This window comes from Lissotriton vulgaris, chromosome 9 (genome assembly GCF_964263255.1).
Source record: "Lissotriton vulgaris chromosome 9, aLisVul1.2, whole genome shotgun sequence".
Classification (NCBI taxonomy): domain Eukaryota; kingdom Metazoa; phylum Chordata; class Amphibia; order Caudata; family Salamandridae; genus Lissotriton; species Lissotriton vulgaris.
The window spans coordinates 729,316,867-729,339,046 of NC_141697.1; the positions used below are offsets into that span (position 1 = coordinate 729,316,867).

The 22,180-nt window shown below is 47.1% G+C and overlaps 1 protein-coding gene across 1 annotated transcript in view; it reads right to left on the reverse strand.

Moving 5' to 3' along the window:
* Positions 1-20,800, reverse strand: part of LOC147692182 (sphingolipid delta(4)-desaturase/C4-monooxygenase DES2-like) — a 199,305-nt gene extending 178,505 nt beyond the window's left edge. The window contains exon 1 of the mRNA XM_086938469.1: positions 20,586-20,800. Coding sequence (XP_086794595.1) covers positions 20,586-20,760 — 175 coding nt within the window. The 5' untranslated portion in view covers positions 20,761-20,800. The remainder of the gene's footprint in view (positions 1-20,585) is intronic.
* Positions 20,801-22,180: the final 1,380 nt, after the last annotated feature.

A 22,180-nucleotide genomic window follows, 5' to 3' on the forward strand; every position in this document is an offset into this window, starting at 1 on the left:
TTACCACATGAATGCAAGTCTCTGTAACCAGATTGATAATTGACCAATGAATAAAGAGTCAGATAACTTTAATTTTTGACTAGAAAATAAAACTATTTAAAACTAATCACAACTCTCATTTTTGTCTTAAATAGGTCATTGATTTTGATTTTCATGTGTATGCAAAGTCTCCTGATAGTTATAACACAGTGGCAAAGGTCCATCCCTTTTAAGCAGTAAGCAAGAGGTAAAAGATGTTTTGCATTGAGAAATTACTGTGAAATTACAGCTGGATCAGTTCCTATCTGCACCCATTTTGCCTTAGATTCCTTGAAATTTTAGTAAGTGGTTGACAGTGACTACAAAGAGCTAGGTAGTGCACAGCATCCCTGTTGTAATGTGTATCCTTTCTAGAAAAGCATATTCATGCAACACTATTTTTTTTCTAACTTAATGTGGGCTCAGTTATGGTTTGTTCAATCCGTACATGTTTAATGGACTCCATTTAATGTGGTATTGCATAGATACTAAACTGATGCATATTTGTGCCTCAGTGTGTACTCATTGAACTAAATATATGTTATTTCCAATAATTGCCCATGTCTGTACAGCAAACACCTAGAGGAATATCCACTGGTCAACCTTTATATGGTAAGCAGCATGGATGCTTAATTTTTAATATTCTTTTCTTCTGAAGAATAGCCCAGGAGTAGGTAGCAGGATAACCTGACTGGAGCAGGAACGCCATGAGACCTAATGCCTATGCTGCTTCAGAGTAACCTGCCCTATATCCTGGAAAGCTGACCTGTGGCATGAAGAGTAGACAGTGGTCAAGAGACCTTAACAGGAGACAGATCTGACCAGTCAGAGCTGATGATGGAACTCATGTCCACAAAAAACAGCTCTGCTAGAAGAATTCACAGGAACAAGGGTCCTCAAGGTACACTACCTGAAGTGGCAGTAACTTTGGACATCTTGATGCTTTGCCAGCACAGTCTACCTCGCCACTTGCCCTTGGTGTGAACTTCCTTGTGTATCTAGCAGTTCTCAGGCAACAATAAAAATGTCAAGATAACTCTGGTCATTAATGTTCCTACTGGTGAGAGATCCGAATGTTGCCTAGTGGCAGTTTAAGCTCATCGTAAAGTATAGCGAGGGTTAATGTGCCTGCAGCAAAGAACATGTACCATGCAGATCACAGAACTGAGTGTGAGTGAACTATGAGTAGCACTATAAAAAAAGGAAATGTATGTCTGAGAGAGGCTGCGGAGAGACGAGGTGCACTGGTGGAGAGTGGTAGTGGAGAGAATTCATGGAGAAGGTGGTCATGGGGAAGGAAGTGCCAAAAAAGATTGTCGCACCCGGCACCACCAACCGGCCCTGTATGGTAGTGTTAGCCCCTACCCGAAGTTTGGGTCGAATTACGCCCCTGAATGTCACACATACATGTCCAGCACAAATATTAATCCTATGGACGCCAGCCCAGTACCTACAGGAATATCATACACACACATATGGAGCTTGTTAAAAACATACATTTCGTTCAAAACAAAGGAGAAGTACACTGGTGTATTATTAAGCCTATATCTGAATGTTATGTGCATGTCATGACCTGGTAAAGGACAGATGGGGGTGTGAACTCGGACACTGAATTCCTCCAACACTATCATGGCTTGATTTCCAATGCCCATGGTACAACCGCTGTGCCAATCTTTTATTATTTTCACTTTTATATCTCTCGATCTATGGGAATTAGAGTGCTTTACAGGAGAACCAGAGTATGTTACTAGAGATTGGAAAGCCACTAAAAGCTCGGGCCATATGCCTGGCTCTGGATCAGCTCGAGTTCATCTTGAAACCTCAAGTCCAAAATGAGCAGAGCGGTTACGTGAGGTGATGTTGCCTCATTTCTGTTACTGCTGAACTTGTATCATTGGGGACTGGGTTCAATCTCAGCCTCAGCATCTTGTGAATACTGGCAAATCTCACTGTCCCTCAAAAAAACATGTTTGTCAGTCTGTTATTCTTGTAAAGAGCTCTTACATCCTTTAAGAATGGTTCCGGCTACCCAAGATAAAATGTGTGCTCTGCTTATCTCACCCTCCAAAAATCATAGATAAAGCATTAACCTTTGATGTCAGAAAGAGACACCCATTTAGTGGTTGAATTGCAGTGTGAACCTGGAAAATCTGAGATCAATGCCAGCTTCACTGCATGACCAAATTGTGTGATCCTATGCATACACTTTATTTCACTGGTCTTTCTTTTTGTTCATTATCCTGTAGCCTTAAGGCAAGAGCGGTCGACCTCAAAGCTGAGGAACCAGTTTGAGTTTTGGCAACCATGGTCTAACAAAAAATGAATGTGTCCTGTAACGAAACTGTTGCTCATGTAAAGTGCTCCGACACCGAATGTCTCGGGTCTAGCTTTAAAACTCTAAAAAAAAAAATTTTTTAAATAGGAATACCTGCATATGCATGCATTCAGGACCTGCAATGTACAAAAACTTCTCTTGTGTTACTGGCTTGCCTCTTAGTTCATTAATAGCATTGTCACCAGGGTGGGGAATGGAATGTTTCTTAATGCACACAATCTTATGTGCAAGCAGTCTTACAGTAACAAAAGCTGTACTCTAAGGAAAAGCAAACATGGCATCCAACGACATTCGCAGAGCTTCATCCTTCCAGGTAGAGTGAGAAACTGCCAAAGTCAGTAACTAGGCTTGCTTGACAGCCCTGTTGTTGTTGACTAAATATGTCAGAGAAGCCCTACCACTATTGCTGTGTGCATGCATTAAAGTGGCAGTCAACAAAGGCCACTTTGAAGTACAGCCTGGCATGGACAGTGTAGAAGACTGTGCATAGCTGACTGGAAACCTCAACTGATTTTTAGGACAGTAAATAAACACGATTTAATCAGATCAAGGAGCGACAATAACCATGTCAATGTACCCAAGATGATTATATAAGTTAAATGTTATGTCCTTGGCAGTGTTTAATTTGTACTGCTAGTGAGAATCAGCACACGTTTTTTTTTAACTTGGAATTATTTTTCATCATTAGACTCTGGCCCAGAGCAAGAGATTGAGCTGCATAAAAGGAAGAAAGAATGTGAAAGAGAAAGAGAGGAAAACAAGGGCAAAGGGAGACAATAGGGACTTAAAAGAACCCGTGAGAGTGGGATAAAGACCCAGGAAGTGGAGGGTGGCCGAACAGCAGAAGAAGGAGGCATGAGATGCAATGAAAACTAGGCAGCCTTGGTGTTCAATAACCAGGCATTCAGTAGCAAGCTCCAGTGAAAAGCTTTGGGCTTGCTGTAGTGGCCTTTTAGCACTTTAGCTGAATGATGTCAGCCACCAACACAGTACAGAGTTTCTAATCCCGCGGTACTAACAGTGGTGTAGCAAGGCACTAACAATAAGCATGGAAAATGGGCACCTCTATTCCAAGGGTGGAAAAACAACTGTCAAATAAGGGTCTAGGGGACTACGTTTATTGACCTGTCAAGTTCATACCCCTTAAGAACTATGCTATAACAACAAAAAAACTTGAGGTCTGAAAGGTTGAGCAAAAGAAGTAGCCACAAAGAGGAGTCACACACCACAGTCACAACTAACGGTGAAAGACCATCATATGTAAAGAAGTCCTATCAGCCTACCCATATGGCGGAACATCGTCATCTAGGACCTTTCGAACAGGTTCTGTTTGACCAAGCCCAAGGATAGTGGCTTAGTACCAGTAGATCCTGGTTCAGAGAGAAGATGTGTCCTCACCGGATCTATGACGTTACAACGCAGGCTATTACAACGCCTGCTGTTACAACGTGGTTTTTACATTGCATACCATTACAACGCAAAGTGCTTTTAGGCGCTGGATAGTGAATTATTTAATTTACTATTCCAACTCCAGTCCCCGTGGATAGTAGGGAAGGTGTTGGATAGTAAATTAAATATATTCCCTATCCTAGAGCGCCCCTCAGCGCAATGCGTTGTAATGGTTTGCGTTGTAATGGTTGCGATGTAATGGTAGTGCGTTATAATGCTTGCGTTGTAAGTGATGTTTACCGTCCTCACCGCACCGCACATATAGGCCTAAATTTCACAAGCTTACTGTACAGTGATATTTTCACACTGTCATCACACTGTTTTTATATCTGACGTCATGGTAGATACCAATAAACATATTGTTTTACCTTGACCATCATTTTAATCTCCACCACGTATCTTTTTGAGCACTGCACCTTATCAGCACCACTTACAGTGAGGACACATCTTCTCTCTGAACCAGGATCTACTGGTACTAAGCCACTATCCTTGGGCTTGGTCAAACAGAACCTGTTCGAAAGGTCCTAGATGACGATGTTCCGCCATATGGGTGGGCTGATAGGACTTCTTTACATCTGATGGTCTTTCACCGTTAGTTGTGACTGTGGTGTGTGACTCCTCTTTATGGCTACTTCTTTTGCTCAACCTTTCAGACCTTCAAGTTTTTTTGTTGTTATAGCACCTCTATTCCAATGCATAGTGAAAAAAACACTCATAATTTGGGTGGGATGTACGGCATTACAATGCATGCCTCCACACTGCATGCCTTTTCCATGCAGCCTTTACACCACATGGTAAGTATATTTAAAGTAAATAAAACTGCATATACTATTTATATATACACATTTTTTTTCTTTTTAAAGATGGGAGCAAACCCTTCTTTTTTAAGGTACTCCTAATCTATCTTTATCGCTTCCCAACCCCTAAACCCTAAAATCGCCTATACCTTCTTTTAACTTTACCCACCCCTAAAATGATTATTTATTGTATTTGTTGACAGAGAACTCTCCACTTCCTTTTTTACATTTACTACTAACCTTCCATTACTCCTACCCACCCCAAATCTTTCAATTTGCCATGCTTTCCTTGACCACTACCCAACCCTAAACCCTAAAATTAAACTTTCCTCCATTTACTACTACCCACCCCAAAACCAACAAGCATTTGTAATGCAATAGGTCTCGCATTTACACGTGTTTAAGCTATTGGCATTGTACATGACAATGCCTTTTCCTCATGTTTTAAAAACAAAAACAAAAATAAAAGACATTGTCATTTGCAATGTCAATAGCTCAAACTCACGTAAATGCGAGACCTGTTGCATTGCAAATGCTTGTTAATGTAGGGTAGGGTTGAGGGGGTTAGTCTTCCTCCTCTCTTTCGATTCTTCGAGATAATTTTTAAAAGACTGTGGAAAGGAGCAGCTCAAACCTTACTGCACTCCTGCTGTTCGCAATCAATCTCTCCCTTTCTCCTCTCACGGCCTGAAGCCCACCACGGGGGGGGGGGGGAGGGGGTTAGCTCCAACACCCCTCACCTCCAGATGCAAGTTGCGAGAGAACCGACTCAAACCAGCCAGAGCAGCTCCAGCCCCAGTAACACCTTCCCCCTTCCATTAGTTCGCACTTCAGCACTGCTCACACTAGAACCTGCACACAGACAGTGACCACTGCTGAGGGCCAAATTCTCTTCCATCTTGTAGAGGAAATGTAATTAAACAAGCACCGAAAAAACAACAAATGAAGCAGCCACAACAGCAAACTTTGAGCTGGAATGCGCTTTATTTAACTAGCGCCAACCAGACGGCCAACTCGTGTAGCTACAAAAAACTAAGTTGTGACCTTCGGTAACGTGACTGATGCTTGTGCACTTATGTAAAGCTCTGCAACGCCTTCGGGTCAGTTTCTCGCCATTAAAAAAACATAGATGCAAAATGCCTGCAAAGAAAACAAGCCGAGAACAGAGAAATGAAAAGCATGTCAGCCATTGTTGAAGGCAAACACGGTAATACGAAAAAGAAAGGTCTTAGCGGCAAATTAAGAGACACTGTCTCCCACCGCAAGTAGTTCAAAGTTCAAATAAGCTTTATTCGATTTATCAAAAAATCATAAAAGCGGCCAAGTACAATTCATGCAGGAAATTTAAAAACAGTTTTCACGTAAACAAAGTTACAAAAGTAGATAAAACATTTCTCCAAGAATTAAAATCTGCAGCGGTCATTTGGACGAAGGGCCTCATGTTACACTGATCAGTTGATATAGACATGTGATACTTAACTCATTGAGTTTCTAAACTTCATTACTGACATTAAAAAGCGAGAAACAACAAAGATAACATCCTCATCTTCTAACAGCAATAATTTAAAATATGCAGATTTACATGTTCTTATCCCCCAGCGTTTAAGTAGTGGTAGAAGGAAAAGTTTCCTCGGGCTGGTGTACAGGTTACAAAAGAACATGATATGAATGTTACTTTGTGTTGAATGGTCATCGCATGGACATATTAGTTTCAATGAGGCCCAGTCGTTCTGTTTAGGCAGAGTGACCATGCGGAAGAAAATCCCTAAGCGCAGCCTAGTCAAGAGCATGCGAGGGTAGGGTGCTGTTTCAATCCCAAGGTAAAATTGTAGGCCTTCAGCAAGGGGTAATTTGCTGATAGCTCAGGGTAGTGCCTTTAAGTTTCTCTATGTCCCATCTTGCACTTTCTAGGTGTGTAATTAAAAGTTTTTTAAGGGCCGGCCTAGACAAGGTTTGTAGAGTCTCTGGATCATCATAGAATTCAGGGTGTCCAATGTTAGAAAACATCGTTTGGACGTATCGTAACCACTTGACTTTTGCTGCACCATCCAAAGCCATGCAATCTTTAATGAGATTTCTGTTCAATTGGCACTCTTCTGTGGTCCAAATCTTATGCCAAAGCAAACAAGGTGATGATTTTATAATGTCACTGAGGTATTTAACGCCGGTCTCAATATGAGTCATAAAAGTCGAGGTGGTTTTGGGCACACCTAGTAAGTAGCAAATGAAAGTGTTCTCGCAAGTTTGTAATGAGGACACGTTCTCGAAACCCCAAAGGCCTGCTCCATATGTGGCCGTGGCTATACACTTTGCCCGGTAGATCTGTAACATTTCTCTAATGGGTTTACCCCCAATTTTGCCTGCAAAGGTTCGTAGGGCACCTATGGCACGGCTGAAGGCGAGTTTCCTAGCTGAGACTGCATGTTTCCACCTTCCCCTCCTGTCAAAAACAATGCCCAAGTAGCAAAAAGTGTCTGTAATGGCAATCTTTTGCTGCTCCAAATATATTGAGCATGGTGGTCTGTTGTTCTTTTGGGAGCAGGACATAGAGAAAGTTTTAGAAATATTCACCTTCAAGTTTCTTTTACCCATGTAAGATGAAAATTCATTTACTGCTCTCTGCAAGCCTACTTTTGTCCTGGACATGATTGCCGCGTCATCGGCATATAAAAGAATGGGTACAGGCCTACCATTAACAGCTGGGTAATCGCTTGGCAAAGTTATTAAGTTCTCAGCGATGGAATTTATGTAAAATGTAAAGAGCAAGGGCGCAAGTATGCAGCCTTGCCTAACCCCTCTGTTTATGGCGAATTTTTGAGAACATTGCCCCTGGGTCCCAAATCTTACTCTGGCCCCAGCATCTCTGTATAGTTCTTTGATAAATGTGAGAATGGTTGAGTCCACCCCAATGTGTTCCAATGTCGACCAGAGCAGCGCGTGGTCCACGCAATCAAATGCGGAGCTAAGGTCGACAAAGGTAACAAATAGGTCCCCTTTTTTAGCCTGAGTGTACTTAGAGACTAATAGAGACAAGTTTAGACATTGCTCCAGTGTCCCTAGTCCCTTTCGGAACCCATATTGGAGCTCCGAGATGACCCTTTTCTCTGCTTCCCAGTGTTGTATCCTCTTAAGGACGATCCTTCCTGCGACTTTCATAAGTCCGTCCAATAGCGATATTGGACGGTAACAAGCAGGGTCGTCCCTATTCCCCTTTTTAAAAATGGGGACTACGATCGCGTCTGACCAGGTATTAATGAAACCACATTTATTTCCCATATTCAATACGTTGGTTAACAAGGGAACCCAGAAATCCGGATTTGATTTATAGACATCCACTGGGGTATGATCAGGGCCGGGGGCTTTGCCTGACGGACTTTCCCTAAGGGCATGTTCCACTTCTAGAATGGTAAATACCAGTTCAATCGGGTAAGGGGGTACTGGAGGGACAGTTAGCGGGTTATCCTGAGTTATATTATCTGTAGGTGAAGTCACCTTGGGTGGGTTCGGGGCATTGCCCTGGTTGTTGGTATAAAGATTACCATAATGTTCTACCCAGAGCTCTGCCGTTATTGCTACATCTATAGAATCATCTCTATCTTTTGAATTATATACGGATCTTATGACTTTCCAAAAGACATTAGTGTCCTTGTTCCTAGCGGCTTCCCCCAGGGCTTCCCAGGCCTCCTTCTTCAGTGTCGCCCTCCGCTGTTTAATTGCCAGCTTATAATCTTGTCTCGCCTGGCGAATTTGAACCCTGTCTTTTGGGTTAGCGGATAAAGCTTTCTTTAAGTTTTTCAGGGTAGATGTGCATCTAGAGTCGAACCACCCACGTGTATGCCTCCCATTGTCCTTGCAGTTCCTAGTTAGTGCATTTTTTATGTGTCGCTGAATGTTAGAAAAGGCAGCCATGATGGTCTTTGGGTCAGTATCTTCCTCTAAGCAAACAAGTATGTCTGTGGAGCAAGACGATAGGACATTTTGAAAGAAGGATGTAGGGTTCATTTTCTCCCATTTAATTACATACCCGTTGGTCTTAGTTAGGGTGACCTCATGTGGGTATAAAACCCTACTAGGTTCCTTTACTTTGCCCTCCATAAGGTTTACCCCGAAAGTGATGGGATAATGATCGCTCATAGGGTCGTCCCCGATTTCCCAGAAAGTTATAAAATCAGGATGAGTGGGTGATATCAGCGCAAAATCAATTGTGGTTTAACAACCTCTTCCATTATACATTGGGACAAAGGGAACCGGGGGGGAGCATGCCTGGTTGATAAAGGTGAGGTCAAAGGTGAATATGACATTGTTGAGAAGAGACCCCAGATTGGTGTGGGAGAAGTGCAAAGGACCATCCTCCCCGAGATCTGAAAGGCCGCACAAACCTAACTCAGAAGACGGACAGATGGTACAATTGAAGTCTCCCACCCACAGCACTATGTGATCCCCCGTGCCTTGATCTCTCAGTTTGTGGATATGATGGATTATATTGTTCATATTAGATTCCACTTCACTAATTGGTAAATTGTTATAGAAATTCACAAGTATCACCTTTTGTGTAGTGCCCCATTTAATTAGTATGATTTGGTAATACTGATTGAATGAAAATTGTAAACTTTTACATCCCCTACATTCGAAATGTATATGCACAAGCCCCCCTTATTGCGACCCTGGGCTGATGGCACAGCGGGTGAATGAAATGTTCGGTAGCCCAATATGTGGGCTTCCTCTACAAGCCAGGTTTCTTGGAGACAAAGGATGCCATACTTCTGCACAATCTCCAGCCAAGGTTTGTGGGTGATCTTACTACCCAGGCCTGCTACATTCCAGGAAAGGAGAGAGTGCATAGGGTTTCCACTTTCCTGAGGATGATGACCTTCGTTCCCCGTTATGCCATTCAGATCTTGCAAATGTGCCAGCTCTGCCTGTCGTGTGACCTGTGCAGTAAGAGCGTGCTGTTCAGGGCAGATTAAGTCTATCCCTATTGGACTTGGATTTTGGGTTGTGGACAATAATTTTTCGCTCGTAGCGGTATCCATTGGGGGATTATGGGCATTGGTAGGGATTGAGGGAACACTAGTTCCCAGTCAATCCACCTGATCCAGACACTCAAACCTGTTCATGATGGGTGCTCCTTCCCACCAGTTATTAGTGGGTTGCCAGCCATGCCCCTGTCCTTTCCATCTACGATTGTGGGCTATTGACCAGGCCCCAGGTAGCTCAACAGTCTGTTTAGGTGGGTAGAAAAAAGTAAGGGGTCTGGTGACGATAGATTGGTCAGTGTCATATGAATCCCATGTAGTAATAAGTTGGGCTGTGTGGAGGTCTGCAAATGAAACCACTATGCAGTCTCCGGGGATGGATTTATGAGTGCGACCCACCCATGGGACTCTCCTGACCATTAGGACCCTGCTCTTGATAGTGTTAGGGAGCTGCCTGTTGACGTTGAGCCAGTAAATCACCTTATTCTTTAGGGACCACTGGGTCTCCATAGAATGAGGGTCAAGTGGTGGTACCCCGGCCAGTATGACGACATAGGGCCCGGCGTCAGGATGGAGATCAATATAGCCCCCACGAAAGTTCTGGTGACCATGGTGTTGGTTAGTTATACGTGGAGTAGGGGGGGTATTAGTCTTGTTGGGCTTGTGAGCAGGCTTAGGGATAGGTTTGGGTAGGGTCTGGTTCTCTGAGCCTTTTGTCGCTGGTATTGGGAGTTTTGGTATGAGAGGAACGGGAACATTTGGGATTGACCGGGGTTTGGGTATTGGAGTAGGTTTTGGTAGGGGTGGGGGCAAGACCGGGGGCAGCATTACAGGAGCAGGGGAAATAACGTTAGTTTCTGGGGCCGATTGGATGCCATAATCGCCATCCTGGGGGACACCCTCAGCAATACGGGGATAACTTGCTTCCAGTTGTTTTAGGCTAAGAGAGTGGCCAGGGAGACTAAGGTCTTATCCATCTCGAGAAGATTATTCTCAATACGTGAAAGTCTGAGTTCCAGAGGTGACAATAGCTGTTTTAAAGTGACCCAGACTGTCTTGAGAAAGTCTTCATCGTCGCCCCCCTTATCTCTATCCCTCCCTGGCTCGCTTTGCCCTCCCTCTTTGGGTTTCTCGCCATATGCAGGGAGGGGCTCTGGAGTAGGGGCAAGGACCACGTTAAAATTGTTGTGTTCCCTGTCCCCCCCTATTAGATGGTTATCCAAGTTTGGCATTTGTGTAGACTCCCCCGTGGTGGGTAATGTTCGCCTGTTGTTAAAAAACTGCAGCCTTGCAATTTTTGCTTTTTTGCGGGCGTAGGCAGATCTTGCGTTACTTTTCTTTTTTAGAGTTGGGCCATCTTTATTTTTGTTTTTTACTACAGGGGGAGAGGGGTTAGGACTGTCCGGCAAGATAATGGTAGTTCCAGGTCCAATGGGCACAATTCCCTCAGAAGGTTTAGAGGGCACAGTAGTTAAGGTGGATATGGGCTCTAATGGAAGGGGAAGAGACGGAGGAACATGGTGAACATCGGCATGAATTATCAGTGGGGGAGGGCATGAAGTGTGTTGCGGAGATGCAGCAGACGCGATTCTCCCTAAAGAAGATTTTTTGGAATTGGCAAAGGTTTGGGAAAGCCTACGTGCAGCATCTAGCTCAACTGAGACCCTCTTCTGCATTTTGGTAATTTCGGCGTCAATTGCCAGGTTAGTCTTCACAAGGAAATCATCCAATGTCCCGCTGGGCTTACTCAGCCCCATTGCAGTTTTACTGCGACTGCCCCGTGTACTCATGATATATTTCAGTTACAGTTCCAGCAATGTACTCACTAGTAGCAGTGGGCAGGCCAGACAGCACAAGCCAAGGGGGGTGGGCCAGGGCAGTCCTCTTAGTCCTCGAACGGCCTCAAACGGTCCCGCCCTTGTCCCGGGCTTCTCCCGGGCTTCTCCCGGGCTTCTCCCGGCGCCCTCCCGCGCAGCGGGGATGTTAGTTCTCTTTTGTAGCTGTGTGATTGGTGACCGAGGGGGTGGGGCCGGCAGGGAGAGCAGCGTGGCGGCAGCAGCAGGCTCTTGCGACTCCCTCAGGTATGCTGTGATCCGCTGGTCCGTGTGTGGAAGGGGCTCGCTGTTAGTGGTGGCAGGTCGGCAAAAACAATCAGCTGTTGGACGGCAGAACGCCGCTTTAGGCTGATGAGGTGGGGGTGGGGCCGGCAGGGAGAGCAGCCCAGGTGGAGACGGGCGCGCGGGGACTCCTGGTCCTTGGAGTCCGCCGCTCCAAGCTCGCAGCCCTGCCGGTCGGTTTAGATCAACCCCCTCGCAGTGAAGGACTGGCCGCGAAGCGGGACCCGCGAAGCGGGTCCGGCGAGGCGTGGCGGCAGCAGCAGGCTCTTGCGACTCCCTCAGGTATGCTGTGATCCGCTGGTCCGTGTGTGGAAGGGGCTCGCTGTTAGTGGTGGCAGGTCGGCAAAAACAATCAGCTGTTGGACGGCAGAACGCCGCTTTAGGCTTATGAGGTGGGGGTGGGGCCGGCAGGGAGAGCAGCCCAGGTGGAGACGGGCGCGCGGGGACTCCTGGTCCTTGGAGTCCGCCGCTCCAAGCTCGCAGCCCTGCCGGTCGGTTTAGATCAACCCCCTCGCAGTGAAGGACTGGCCGCTGCTGACCGCGAAGCGGGTCCGGCGAGGCGTGGCGGCAGCAGCAGGCTCTTGCGACTCCCTCAGGTATGCTGTGATCCGCTGGTCCGTGTGTGGAAGGGGCTCGCTGTTAGTGGTGGCAGGTCGGCAAAAACAATCCGCTGTTGGACGGCAGAACGCCGCTTTAGGCTGATGAGGTGGGGGTGGGGCCGGCAGGGAGAGCAGCCCAGGTGGAGACGGGCGCGCGGGGACTCCTGGTCCTTGGAGTCCGTCGCTCCAAGCTCGCAGCCCTGCCGGTCGGTTTAGATCAACCCCCTCGCAGTGAAGGACTGGCCGCTGCTGACCGCGAAGCGGGTCCGGCGAGGCGTGGCGGCAGCAGCAGGCTCTTGCGACTCCCTCAGGTATGCTGTGATCCGCTGGTCCGTGTGTGGAAGGGGCTCGCTGTTAGTGGTGGCAGGTCGGCAAAAACAATCCGCTGTTGGACGGAAGAACGCCGCTTTAGGCTGATGAGGTGGGGGTGGGGCCGGCAGGGAGAGCAGCCCAGGTGGAGACGGGCGCGCGGGGACTCCTGGTCCTTGGAGTCCGTCACTCCAAGCTCGCAGCCCTGCCGGTCGGTTTAGATCAACCCCCTCGCAGTGAAGGACTGGCCGCTGCTGACCGCGAAGCGGGTCCGGCGAGGCGTGGCGGCAGCAGCAGGCTCTTGCGACTCCCTCAGGTATGCTGTGATCCGCTGGTCCGTGTGTGGAAGGGGCTCGCTGTTAGTGGTGGCAGGTCGGCAAAAACAATCCGCTGTTGGACGGAAGAACGCCGCTTTAGGCTGATGAGGTGGGGGTGGGGCCGGCAGGGAGAGCAGCCCAGGTGGAGACGGGCACGCGGGGACTCCTGGTCCTTGAAGTCCGTCGCTCCTAGCTCGCAGCCCTGCCGGTCGGTTTAGATCACCCCCCTCGCAGTGAAGGACTGGCCGCTGCTGACCGCGAAGCGGGTCCGGCGAGGCGTGGCGGCAGCAGCAGGCTCTTGCGACTCCCTCAGGTATGCTGTGATCCGCTGGTCCGTGTGTGGAAGGGGCTCGCTGTTAGTGGTGGCAGGTCGGCAAAAACAATCCGCTGTTGGACGGAAGAACGCCGCTTTAGGCTGATGAGGTGGGGGTGGGGCCGGCAGGGAGAGCAGCCCAGGTGGAGACGGGCGCGCGGGGACTCCTGGTCCTTGGAGTCCGTCGCTCCAAGCTCGCAGCCCTGCCGGTCGGTTTAGATCAACCCCCTCGCAGTGAAGGACTGGCCGCTGCTGACCGCGAAGCGGGTCCGGCGAGGCGTGGCGGCAGCAGCAGGCTCTTGCGACTCCCTCAGGTATGCTGTGATCCGCTGGTCCGTGTGTGGAAGGGGCTCGCTGTTAGTGGTGGCAGGTCGGCAAAAACAATCCGCTGTTGGACGGAAGAACGCCGCTTTAGGCTGATGAGGTGGGGGTGGGGCCGGCAGGGAAAGCAGCCCAGGTGGAGACGGGCACGCGGGGACTCCTGGTCCTTGAAGTCCGTCGCTCCAAGCTCGCAGCCCTGCCGGTCGGTTTAGATCACCCCCCTCGCAGTGAAGGACTGGCCGCTGCTGACCGCGAAGCGGGTCCGGCGAGGCGTGGCGGCAGCAGCAGGCTCTTGCGACTCCCTCAGGTATGCTGTGATCCGCTGGTCCGTGTGTGGAAGGGGCTCGCTGTTAGTGGTGGCAGGTCGGCAAAAAGAATCCGCTGTTGGACGGCAGAACGACGCTTTAGGCTGATGAGGTGGGGGTGGGGCCGGCAGGGAGAGCAGCGTGGCGGCAGCAGCAGGCTCTTGCGACTCCCTCAGGTATGCTGTGATCCGCTGGTCCGTGTGTGGAAGGGGCTCGCTGTTAGTGGTGGCAGGTCGGCAAAAACAATCCGCTGTTGGACGGAAGAACGCCGCTTTAGGCTGATGAGGTGGGGGTGGGGTCGGCAGGGAGAGCAGCCCAGGTGGAGACGGGCGCGCGGGGACTCCTGGTCCTTGAAGTCCGTCGCTCCAAGCTCGCAGCCCTGCCGGTCGGTTTAGATCAACCCCCTCGCAGTGAAGGACTGGCCGCTGCTGACCGCAAAGCGGGTCCGGCGAGGCGTGGCGGCAGCAGCAGGCTCTTGCGACTCCCTCAGGTATGCTGTGATCCGCTGGTCCGTGTGTGGAAGGGGCTCGCTGTTAGTGGTGGCAGGTCGGCAAAAAGAATCCGCTGTTGGACGGCAGAACGCCGCTTTAGGCTGATGAGGTGGGGGTGGGGCCGGCAGGGAGAGCAGCCCAGGTGGAGACGGGCGCGCGGGGACTCCTGGTCCTTGGAGTCCGCCGCTCCAAGCTCGCAGCCCTGCCGGTCGGTTTAGATCAACCCCCTCGCAGTGAAGGACTGGTCGCTGCTGACCGCGAAGCGGGTCCGGCGAGGCGTGGCGGCAGCAGCAGGCTCTTGCGACTCCCTCAGGTATGCTGTGATCCGCTGGTCCGTGTGTGGAAGGGGCTCGCTGTTAGTGGTGGCAGGTCGGCAAAAACAATCCTACCGCAAGTAAAAGATCGAATCCCAGTGGGGGGGGGGGGGGCAAAAGCGGACAGGGTAGCAACCCTCACTGTAATGATTGACTCCGGTGCAATCATTGCACAGTGTTTTGCATCATCAATTACACAAAACGGCACCCACAAAGGGAAATTGTAGGTGGAGCAGCGACACGACTTCTGGAATTGTATTGATTCCTAGAAGCCTTTGTATGGCAAGGGCAGCGCATGAGCTGCTTACGCCAGGCGAGACCTAAAAATGGCGCATATCTCCCTTTGCCACTACATGCCCAAAATCCTTAAATTAACTTTACCTCCCTATACCAGTACCCACAACCAAGGCCTTATTTTACACTTACCTCCCTATACCACTACCCAACCCTAAAGTGACCTTCCCCTTGCTGTATACCTGCCTACCTCTATAGTGTGTGCACATTATGACACTCTCTCTCCCCACACCAGCACTTTATATAATCCATCACCGCCCGACCCTCTGATGCCCTATATAACACCAAGCCCAAGGAATCAGCCAAACAATTATTCGTGTCCACGGCGAAGAATTTATTCACATCAAAATCCAAAATTATCCACCATCTACTAGGGGAGCACCATTATCCTACTTGGATATACGTATATATTTATATATGATTATACATAACATCACAACCTGTATCCTACTTGGATATACATATGATTATATATTGCATCGCACTCTCTCGTCAGTATCATGGTGAGGCAGTAATGAATTAAGAATCACTTTACAGTTAATCATTGTATCAAGTTGACCATACACTTGAAAACTCAGCTGCGCACATTGTGCCGCCAGCCCCCAACGTGTTACAGCAACAATTACAAACTTTTAAAATCCATCATAAATCCAGGGCAACGCATAGCGCAACGGCCCTCTGGGGTACCTGCACACAGCCAACCTCCTCAAGATTCTCCTCAGTGCATAAGTGGCAGGTTAGGGCAGTAGAGTCGAGGACCACCGTCACGCCAGTTCCTCCTCCCCACCAACCTCAGGCACACTGCAATTTTACCCCCTACTGGGGTCCCCACAATCACTGAACAACCAATATTGTATCTGCCTCTTTGTTGTTAACTGTCAGCGCTCTGCTGCCCTCCCTGCTGTACTGCCGGGTTATGTTATGTTAATAGGAGCTTATATAGCGCACGTACACCCTTGGGTTTCATGGCGCTGAGGGTCAAGTGCTACAATAGTGAGGTTACTAGACGTAGGCTTGCTCGAACAACCATGTTTTTAAGGCCTTCCTGAAGCTGAGGAGGTTGTCGCAACTTCTGATTGTCAGAGGGAGAGAGTTCCAGAGTCTGGGGGCCATTGAGAGAAGCGGCAACCTCCCAATCGCTTCCGGGTGCGTGGGTGGTTGTCAACGCTCCAGCAGCTAACTCCATGGTCCCAGGAGACAAAGAGTAGGAAACCCGGGACTTGGCTGCTTAAATAGCCCCTTAGGATTCAGTTTCAATGTTGTCACCGGGTCCATCCCTGTCTCCTAACGTCACTGCCCGATCCCCCACCTAACCAGTCTTCAGAGAGCTCCATCCTGCGGCGCAACTAAGGGCGCCCCTCCCCTAGTCGTGGGGGGCACCTGATCAAATCCTAAAATGATATTTACCCCTTTACTCTTAAACCCTAGTAATGACCTTTATCACATACCTATACTTCCCATGTGTGGCAAAGGCAATGGTTGTTAAAGGCACTGTCTTAAAAGCTGTTTCCCCTTGGGTGCCTAGGGATACTCATAGCCCTGGCCCCAAGGCCAATGCACCTGCTGCACCGTTGCCTACTACGCTGCCCGTCTGTTCGCTGGAGGTTCGGGGTCCTTGAACAGAAGCCCTGCGGAGGGAAATGTGACCTCACAGAGCATGACAGGGTAGCCACGCAGCTAGTTTCCAGTGTACTCCATTTTAAACCAAGAAGTGCCTCATTTACTAAAGTCAAAAAATGAATATTAAAAATAAAAACAGCGAGCGTCTTGGGTGAAAAGGACTGGAGGCCAGATTCCATAAACAAAGTAAAAAAGTAAAGGAGGACCCCGCACAGGCTAATAGGGGACTGGGGGGAAATCTTCAAAATGAGAGACAGGGGCGTCCCCACGAGAGAACAGTCTAAGACTGTGTTTCACACCTAGTTCTTGGGCTCTAGGGTGAATGTACCCTTTTAAAAGAGACACATTTGTGAAGCATGCCACTAAAATGGCGGGAAAGGTAAAGTTACAATGATTTGTATTAAACTACTATCCGTGTATGGTAAGAGCAGCTGTGCTTGCCCACTCTTATACTTGCTTATATCCTTAGAAATGCCGAATTTTTAGAGAAATGACTGTCATCCACCCTTGTACAGAACTACAGTTATTTCGTGATACCAATAATGAACACAAAATTTAGTTTATAAACAAAAGTATAAACAAGAATATAAACAAGAAACAATGCTAAAAATATAGAATGGAAAGTAAAATTTACCACACCATGAGTTACTCTGTAAAACATTTATTACAAATATACATTTTAAAATTTCATCATTACACAATATACAATTCTTTCAGGAATCAACGTTAATACATTTGAATGAACACAGTTAAAAACAAAGAATCACAGGTCGACGCGGCGTTTCGGTTTCTTGGATTTCTACCTTCTTCAGGACAGATTCTACATCAAATTTAAAAAAGATTTAAAAAACAGAGTTACTCTAAGTTGCATTGGTGCAGTCCATTATGTATTCACAGATTTATGAATAGTCACAATTGTGGTAGCTAAAACCAACCTTTGGGCATCTCTAGTGCAAAGCAAGCATCATTTTTTAGCACAGGATTTTCAGTTGTGTGTTACTAATCATAGTTTGACATGTTTAGGATTTCCTTTCTAGTCAATTTTCTCATGTTAAAAACATTGATTTATACGACATGTTAATCATGTTTTACCTCTCATACACTTCGAACAAAACTAATAGTGTTTACCTTTCCCATGCATACCTTGGAACAAGTGGATTTAATTTCTCCACAGGACAGTGCTTTCTGTTCAGGTCCTGAACAGAAAGCACTGTCCTGTGGAGAAATTAAATCCACTTGTTCCAAGGTATGCAATAAATTTAGAAATATCGTGATTATTTTAACAGGAGTTCTTTCATCTAAGCTCCATAAGCATTGGACGATAGAAGTCCATGGGAAAGGTAAACACTATTAGTTTTGTTCTAAGTGTATGAGAGGTAAAACATGATTAACATGTCGTATAAATCAATGTTTTTAACATGAGAAAATTGACTAGAAAGGAAATCCTAAACATGTCAAACTATGATTAGTAACACACAACTGAAAATCCTGTGCTAAAAAATGATGCTTGCTTTGCACTAGAGATGCCCAAAGGTTGGTTTTAGCTACCACAATTGTGACTATTCATAAATCTGTGAATACATAATGGACTGCACCAATGCAACTTAGAGTAACTCTGTTTTTTAAATCTTTTTTAAATTTGATGTAGAATCTGTCCTGAAGAAGGTAGAAATCCTAGAAACCGAAACGCTGCGTCGACCTGTGATTCTTTGTTTTTAACTGTGTTCATTCAAATGTATTAACGTTGATTCCTGAAAGAATTGTATATTGTGTAATGATGAAATTTTAAAATGTATATTTGTAATAAATGTTTTACAGAGTAACTCATGGTGTGGTAAATTTTACTTTCCATTCTATATTTTTAGCATTGTTTCTTGTTTATATTCTTGTTTATACTTTTGTTTATAAACTAAATTTTGTGTTCATTATTGGTATCACGAAATAACTGCAGTTCTGTACAAGGGTGGATGACAGTCATTTCTCTAAAAATTCGGCATTTTTAAGGATATAAGCAAGTATAAGAGTGGGCAAGCACAGCTGCTCTTACCATACACGGATAGTAGTTTAATACAAATCATTGTAACTTTACCTTTCCCGCCATTTTAGTGGCATGCTTCACAAATGTGTCTCTTTTAAAAGGGTACATTCACCCTAGAGCCCAAGAACTAGGTGTGAAACACAGTCTTAGACTGTTCTCTCGTGGGGACGCCCCTGTCTCTCATTTTGCAGATTCCATAAACTGCACTTAAAGAGAGGAAAAGTAGTAGTCCACTGAGTTACATCTCATAAACTGGATTTCCTCACGTCTGACTGTGGACTTGATGTCAGCTCTTGGGAGTTAATAAGTAATAGAAACTCCTCACAGTAAAACCCTTGCAGCGGGTGTTCCTGTTTGCCTCCCTTCCCAATTTCGTTCTCGATCTATAATCTCGCCTTTTGCAAGCTGCTCACGTGCAGGTTGATACAGCATACCCCTCCTCGTTTCCATGCCACACACTGAGTACACATCATTTTGCACACGCCACGGTTTAATCTTTATTTCCCTTCATTTAACGTCAAACAGCGTATCTTGCTAGATGAGGTCATGTAGGAGTATACACGCTTTGCCTACTCTTCCGAAATGAACCAGAACGAACGTGGGACGCCCCTTCGTAGCCTACTCTTCCGAGATGAACCAGAACTAACGTGGGACGCCCCTTCGTCAGTGCTTCCGTTTCGGGCGGTGGGAGTGGGCGGTTAGAATGCTGCTGTCAACTGGAGGCCAAGTAGCGCGCGCCAAGCTGGACCGGTTCCACCTGTGAGGCGGCTTACAGAGTGCTCAGTGCCTCCTCTCCTCTGGGCCATATGCACTGTCTCGATAACATCGGAGGTAAACTGAGAGGCCGTCGTTTTACCACGGTTTTGGGATGCAGTGGGACTTTTCAAATAAAACGTACTTTCTTTTGTGTATGCAAATCATTAAACATTAAGACGCGACAACAATGTTGGTCATCTGTAGCAGGCGCGCAACACCCATTGGGCTCACGGGGCTTCAGCCCCCTCCTCCCCCCACGTCGTGTGTGTTAGCCAGGGCGGAGACAGCTTCGCGGGCGGCGAGCATCTAATTACAGCCGCACCCGAGTACTTAACAGGTCTTTAGAAGACCATTTACTTGTAAACGAGGCTTTTGTTGTGTGTCACCCCTTCTTACAGCCACTCTGTCCGTGGTTGGAAGAATTAGCCGCCCCCTCCCCAAAAAATATTTTCCAGCCCCCCCCCCCCCCCCGAAATCTGGCTCTAGTTGCTCCCCTAAATTGTAGGAAAAGAGTGCTGGAGATGTATCTATAGCTAATAAATACCCCCGCTTCAACGTGCGACGCACAAAGGGAACCAATCACATACATTCACTTTGCATTGTTTTTAGGATTTATCGTATGTGAATTAAAGAATAAAAGACAAATACCGATATTCTGTCTGTACAGCGCAAAGATGCGCCTCCGGTTTCATTTAGGCGCTGAAAATGGAACACAACTTAATAGTGTTAGTTTTAAAGTCCTAGTAAAGATAAAAGATTAAAGCGGACCAAAACATTCGTGATAGCAAAAGTAGGGTATGTGAGCGAAAGATTAAAGGAGCAACTGGCAGTGGATGTCCCTACTCCACAGAGCTCCCACAGCAGCATCGTCAGAATGTAAAAGAGTCGCAACTCGTATTTTTGTTTCAATTCGTAAAATAGCGATTATTGAATGAAAACAATTATTCAAATTCAATTTAGCAGTTGACACCGATTAGCTGTATTTAATTCTAATCCTTCAAATAACGCCCTCCAACAAGATATAGTTATATTAATTTGACTGATTTAAGTAACGTCAACGAGGCCAGTTTTTCATAAATCCTCACTCACATCTCCCTATAACAAGCTGGACCAATTGTGGACGGGCAAAATCAGGGTAACCTGGTAGCTCTTTACAAAAAAAGATAACTACCAACAAAAAAAAATATTCAGAGCCCCCATGACGAATCAAACTCACCCAAAATCTCCTTTCTTCTGTCAGAATGTGGCTGGTCTGTGTAGACCCATTCAAAATCCTTCCTCGCCACCGTGTTCCCCATAGCCGTGGCTGCAGGTGCCTGCTCTGCGTGTCCGACGAGGCTCGCACTTCTCTCTGACTGGGACGAGGGGAGGAGGTCGGGTAGTGTTGACATGGACTGGGAGTGTACTAGCAGAGTCTTCAAGGCAATCTGCTTTTTTCTGTATCTAGGTGCCGGCTTACTGTGAACGCCCCTGTAAATAGAACAAGCCTCCTTGGAGTACAGGTGACTTTTTTTTGCATAATCCTTCCGTGGAAATATATTTTACCTTCTGAGTTTCTGTGACCGGTGGTGTCACGTAACCTACGCATACAATTAATGGTCTTTTCTCTGTCTTTTCTGTTCATTTTGCTGGTTCTAGTTGGGGTGTGATTATTTGTGTTGTGAGCTTCTGAGTCTCAAACTAACCTGGAAAGATTTCACAGCCTACTCCCTAGCCTCGATGAAGAATTTGGGAACACCGAGGCATCTAAAGGATCAATTCAGTATTAGTGCGCTCACAACGAGCAAGTCGCTGCTCACCTCCGCCGAAACCGCCCTTCACGACCCCAAAGGAATGAGGCAACATACCATTGATAAAGGTGGTTCTACTAAGTTGTGGACATTTTAATTCACACAGTTCCAGCGAGGAATGAAAACCGTCATTATGTAGACCTTGGTTATGAGCATACAGGATGCCAGACAGGCAAATAACGCACAGATTGTGATTGTACAACAAATACAACAAGCATTTGCAATGCAATAGGTCTCGCATTGACTAGAGTTTGAGGAATTGGCATTGTAAATGACAATGCCTATTATTTACTTGAAGCAAATCAATTTTTGTGGGAAATGAAGCTAATGGGAAGAGAGGAGTGGATGCAAGGTGTAAAACTGTGCCCTGGTACAGGTGAGGAGATGCTAGAGAGGGGGGTTGGACTTGGAGGTGCAGGATAAAGGGCGAGGAGGAACAGTGGGGAGGAAGCACACAGGGTGAGCACATGACGGAGGGAAGTGGGGAAGAAGAACACAGGGTGAGCACATGACAGAGGAAAGTGGGAGGAAGCACACAGGGTGAGCACATCAGAGGGAAGTGAGAGGAAGCACACATAGGTGAGCACATCAGAGGGAAGTGAGGAGGAAGCACACAAGGGTGAGCACTTCACAGAGGGAAGTGGGGAGAAAGAACACATGGGTGAGCACATCATGGAGGGAAGTTTGGTGGAAGCACACATGGGTGAGCACATCACGGAGGGAAGTGGGGAGGACCACACAGGGTGAGCACATCAGAGGGAAGTGAGAGGAAGCACACATGGGTGAGCACATCAGAGGGAAGTGGGGAGGAAGCACACAAGGGTGAGCACTTCACAGAGGGAAGTGGGGAGGAAGCACACATGGGTGAGCACTTCACAGAGGGAAGTTGGGAGGAAGAACACATGGGTGAGCACATCATGGAGGGAAGTTTGGAGGAAGCACACATGGGTGAGCACATCACGGAGGGAAGTGGGGAGGAAGCACACAGGGTGAGCCCATCAGAGGGAAGTGAGAGGAAGCA